The sequence below is a fragment of the Plasmodium gallinaceum genome (assembly GCF_900005855.1).
Source record: "Plasmodium gallinaceum strain 8A genome assembly, contig: PGAL8A_v1_89, whole genome shotgun sequence".
NCBI lineage: Eukaryota > Apicomplexa > Aconoidasida > Haemosporida > Plasmodiidae > Plasmodium > Plasmodium gallinaceum.
In genome coordinates, this window is record NW_021628254.1 from 54,219 (window position 1) to 59,995 (window position 5,777).

At 20.1% G+C, this 5,777-nt stretch overlaps 3 protein-coding genes across 3 annotated transcripts; all 3 read right to left on the bottom strand.

Moving 5' to 3' along the window:
• Positions 1–1,139, bottom strand: PGAL8A_00321500 (fam-e protein; the record flags this gene model as incomplete). Its single annotated transcript, XM_028672238.1, has 1 exon — positions 1–1,139. A coding segment is annotated over one exon (1,139 nt), but the record flags the coding sequence as incomplete, so codon positions are not given.
• Positions 1,140–1,759: 620 nt separating this feature from the next.
• On the bottom strand, positions 1,760–2,833 carry PGAL8A_00321600 (fam-e protein; the record flags this gene model as incomplete). Its single annotated transcript, XM_028672239.1, has 1 exon — positions 1,760–2,833. A coding segment is annotated over one exon (1,074 nt), but the record flags the coding sequence as incomplete, so codon positions are not given.
• Positions 2,834–5,158: 2,325 nt separating this feature from the next.
• On the bottom strand, positions 5,159–5,638 carry PGAL8A_00321700 (fam-g protein; the record flags this gene model as incomplete). The annotated part of the gene is made up of 1 exon (XM_028672240.1): positions 5,159–5,638. A coding segment is annotated over one exon (480 nt), but the record flags the coding sequence as incomplete, so codon positions are not given.
• Positions 5,639–5,777: the final 139 nt, after the last annotated feature.

Here is a 5,777-nt window from a genome sequence, read left to right on the forward strand (position 1 = left end):
AAAAAAAAAACGAAAAGAATTAAAAAAGGCATAAAAGTCATTGCAAAGAGCGCAGATGAACTCAAATTATTTTGGTGATAAACATTATGCGGCTTTGTTGCTATAACATCTAAACTTTTTGGATTTGTTGCTATAACATCTAAACTTTTTGGATTTGTTGCTATAACATCTAAACTTTTTGGATTTGTTGCTATAACATCTAAACTTTTTGGATTTGTTGCTATAACATCTAAACTTTTTGGATTTGTTGCTATAACATCTAAACTTTTTGGATTTGTTGCTATAACATCTAAACTTTTTGGATTTGTTGCTATAACATCTAAACTTTTTGAATTTGTTTCTATATTTTTTATAGCACTAATTTCTTTATATTCGCATAAAGAAAATTGATTTATGGCTTTTCTTTCGCAATAATATGGAGTACATGCAAAATTATTATCTGTTTTAAAACAACTTTCTGGAAGATAAATAAGTTCTTTAATTTTTCTTTCATAACTAAAATAATACAAAAATACTAATTTTCCACTATAATTCGCATCAGTACACGAGTTATATACTTCATTATCTTTTTCACATAAATAATTCACGCAACGAAGATGTGAAACAAATTTTGATTTAATTAAATGGCAGGAATGTTCTTTATAATATAAATCTTTATATTTTGATTTAATAATTTGATGTCTGGGGTTTTTTATATGTTTTAAACTAGTTGGATAATTTTTTTCATTAATAATATCATAAGAATTAAACGAAAGACTTTTATCTAAATAATATGGATCAATGGATTCGCATAATGATAGCATTTGGTTTATACTCCTAAGACGGCATAAATATGTTTTAATTGGGAAATTATCCATATGTGGATTTAATTCATAAAGAAACACAATACCATCTTGATCATTGTTTGAAAGAATAATTATCCTAGAAAATTTATATGGTCCATAACGTTTATATTTAAATGTATTTTTCAAAATATCATTTGAAACATTATCTGAAGGACGATACACTTTAACTGAATTTAACTGAACCGGACAATATGATGTTTCAAATTTACATCGATTTATAGGACATATAGCCATATGACATGTGACAGAGTCTCCCACAAAATCATCGCATCCTCTATTATATAAAAGTGCCATTTCTAAAATTAAAATAAGATATATATGCTTTTCCTACTTTTTCCTCTTATATTTTTATAGGACTATTTTTTTTAATAATCCATTTTCTTATAAGTTATATTTTGTTCCTAATAAAAAATATAGTTTCTAATACAATTCGTAAAATTTATAAAAATTTAAAACTAGGCTTAATTTTTTATTTAAATATTAAAGTTTAATTCTATTTTTTTTTTTCAAAAATATATTTTTTTAAAATTTAACATTTATAGAATATTATTTCATAATATATATTATCATTAAGATTTTTTTTTTTACAAAACATATAATAAACAAAAAATTAAAAAAAAATTTTTTTTGTAATACGTTTAATATAAAGTGATAATATCTATTCAAGAATTTTTCAGATAATATATTAATTTTTTTTAATAAAACATATAGTAAACAAAAGATTTAAAAATTTTAACATTTTTGATATAAAGTGGTAGTAACATCTATTCAATAATATTTTCAATAATTAATTTATTATATTAAATAAAACATAACAAAAAATTAAATTTTTTTTTATAAAATATTTAACATAAGATGGTAATAATATCTATTCAAGAATATTTTCAATAATTGTTTTTTTTTGAAGAAATANATTTACGTAATATAAGCATTAATATACTTAAATATTTTATAAATAACTTACTTCTCTTCTTTTTCATAATCTTATATATATAGCACCAAAAAAAAACGAAAAGAATTAAAAAAGGCATAAAAGTCATTGCAAAGAGCGCAGGTGAACTCAAATTATTTTCATGATAAACATTATGCTGCTTTGTTGATATAACGTCTAAACTTTTTGAATTCCTTGATATAACGTTTAAACTTTTTGAACTTGTTGCTATAACATCTAAACTTGTTGAATTTGTTGCTATATTTTTTATAGCACTAATTTCTTTATAGTCGCATAAAGAAAATTGATTTATAGCTTTTCTTTGGCAATAATATGGAGTACATGCAAAATTATAATCTTTTTTTAAGCAACTTTCTGGAAGATATATAAGTTCTTTAAGGTTTCGTTCATAACTATAATAATCAAAAGCTACTAATTTTCCACTATAATTCGCATCAGTACACAAATTATATTCTCCATTATCTTTTTCACATAAATAATTCACGCAGCGAAGGTGTGTAAAAAATTTTGATTTAATCAAATGGCAAGAATGTTCTTTATAATATAAGTCTTTATATGTTGATATAATAATTTGATGTCTGGGGTTTTTTATATGTTTTAAATTAGCTAGATCATTTTTTTCATTAATAATATCAAAAGAATTAAACGAAAGACTTTTATCTAAATAATATGGATCAATGGATTCGCATAACGATAGCGTTTGGTTTATATTCCTAAGACGGCATAAATATGTTTTAATTGGGAAATCATCCATATATGGATTGAATTCATATAGAAACACAATACCATCTTGATCATTGTTTGAAAGAATAATTATTCTAGAAAATTTATATGGTCCATAACGTTTATATTTAAATGTATTTTTTGAAAAATCATTTGAAACATTATCTGAAGGACGATATACTTTAATTGAATTTATATTAGCCCGACAATATGATGTTTCAAATTTACATTTATTTATGGGACATATAGTCATATGACATGTGGCAGAGTCTCTTTCAAAATCATCGCATCCTCTATTATATAAAAGTGCCATTTTTAAAATTAAAATAAGATGTATATGTTTTTCCTACTTTTTCCTCTTATATTTTTATAGGGCTATTTTTTTTTAATAATACATTTTCTTATAAGTTTTATTTTATTCCTAATAAAAAATATAGTTTATAATACAATACATAATATTTATAAAAATTTAAAACTAGGCTTAATTTTTTATTTAAATATTAAAGTTTAATTATATTTTTTTTTTTCAAAAATATATTTTTTTAAAATTTAACATTTATAGTATATTCTTTCTTAATATATATTATCAATAAGATTTTTTTTTTTACAAAACATATAATAAACAAAAAATTTAAAAAAAATTTTTTTGTAATACGTTTAATATAAAGTGATAATATCTATTCAAGAATTTTTCAGATAATATATTAATTTTTTTTAATAAAACATATAGTAATCAAAAGATATAAAAATTTTAACATGTTTTATATAAAATGGTGGTAACACCTATTCAGTAATATTTTAAATAATTAATTTTTTATATTAAATAAAACATAACAAAAAATTAAATTTTTTTTTATAAAATATTTAACATAAAATGGTAATAATATCTATTTGAGAATATTTTCAATAATTGTTTTTTTTTAAAGAAATAAAAAAAAACTTTAAATATATACAGTAAAATAATCTTCTAAAAATTTAAAGAAAATATACGTAAAATTGGTATAATATTATTGTTTATATAAAAATTAAAATCACAATTATATGATATTAATTGTCAAAAAAGTATATATGATATAATAAAATTTATAACAATTTTATTTTAATAACAATAGATAATTAACAATGATATATTAAAACCTTATAACAATGTTTAGGCAAATAAAAAAATATAAATGAAACAAAATTATACATGCAATATTATTTTTATAAACAAATGATAATAAATAAATAAAAAATAAAAAAATAAAATATATATATATATATTTTTATTGTTATAAATAAAATATACCTAAATTAAGTTTGAATTCACGTAATAATGACAACAGTGAACAAATATTAAATTTACTTTAATAATTATGTAACTGTTTTATAAATTAGTTAAATATTAATATTAATATTAATATTAAAATAACAAAAAATGAAAATATAGAAAAATTCGTTTACATGAAACAATGCATCCTCATAATAAAATTGATAAAAAATAAATATTACAAAAAAAAAATTAAATGAAAGTTTAATATTAAGTATTTGTAAAGGTTTTTACGCTAACATTATTTGGAAAGGAGATTTAATACAAATTAAATGAGATTAAATATTAAGCTTTGATATGTGACTAACAAAGAATATTATTAATCTTTTTAAATTTTTAATGTGATGGACCAAAGTAGAGAAAACAGTTCTGCGTACATGCAATATATTAAAAAATATACATATATTAAAATACGTATATGATTAGTAAAAGATATGGTAAACTTTTTATGAAATAATAGTAAATTATAAGTAACAAATTGTTACTCATACTTGCCATTGAAGAAAATATATCACTAAAAAAAAAATTTTTTTTATTGTTCTTTTGTTAATTTTTTTTGCTTTTATATTTTATTTAATTTTTTTGCTTCTTTAGATTATTGAATAATGGGTTTCGTTATTTGTGAATTATATTTCATTAGTCGAATTAATATTTGGAATCATGAAAGATTAAATTCAAAGTTTAATTGAAAACAAAAATAATTAAATTTTTATTATTATTTAAATTTTATGTATTTTTAAAAATTTTTTAGTAACCACATTTTCAATTTATTATATTATTTTAAAATATTATTTTGGATATAATCAAAAGCTTTAATAATAATATTTTAATAAAAGTAGGAATAAATTTGCACTAATTAAATAAACACCTCTAAATTAATATTCTTTTATGTAAACTATATATATAAAATTTACTTTATTATAATAGAGATATATTATTATAACAGTTAAAACTAATAGGGATTACTCTATATGCTCTTTATTAATTTATTCATTCAATAATATATAGAAATTATTGAACAATAGATTAATAAAGCATATATACTCTATTTTATACACCATATTATGCGAACATTAACATACCGATCCATTAATTGATTGTTCAGCAAATATGCGAGGATATTTAGTAAAATTAATGAAGAGTATGTCGAGTGACTTCTATTAGTTTTAACTGTTATAGAAATATCTCTTTTAATTTTTTTTTTTTTTAAAAAATAAAATATATTTCTATAAAAAAAATTTAAACAAAATATTAATTTTTCTTTTTCTTAACTAGATCTTGTGCATGACTAATCCTATATTCTCTGCTAAACCATTAATTTTTATTCTCTTAATGGTTATCAAACCTACAAAAAAGAAATTTCAAAGTATTTGATTTATTATTTTCTTTTTTTATTTTTCCCTGCTCTTTCTTAGATTCGGATTCTGTTTTATTGTCTCCCATCTCTTGCTTACATTTGAATAAAAATTTCTCAAATTCTGAGTCAAATTCATTCATGAAACTATCAGTTTTTTCCTTTTTTTCTTTATCTGGAATATCACGACGAATTATTGAATATAGATCATTAAATTTCTTATTTGAAATTTTAATAAATTCAGCATTCCATTTTTTTACTTTCCATATAGGGTCCATTCCACTTGTCTCATTTTCATATCGATCCCAAAATTTTGGAACCTTGAACATAAGCCAATATTTGTACGGATTCTTGTATAAATCCGGATCCATACTTTTGTTTTTTTCATTATCTAATGGACATTCTTTTAGACATCCTTCAGCGTTAGTTGGCTTTTTTCCTTCTGTGTTACCCTCTGTTAATATTCTTTCATATTTTAACTCATTTTTTGTTTGCAATATATTTTTATCATATTAGCATGATCACTGAATGAACAATTAACAAATATTTAATATAATAAAAAAGAGTTCAATAATTGTCCCTTTCAAATTTTAC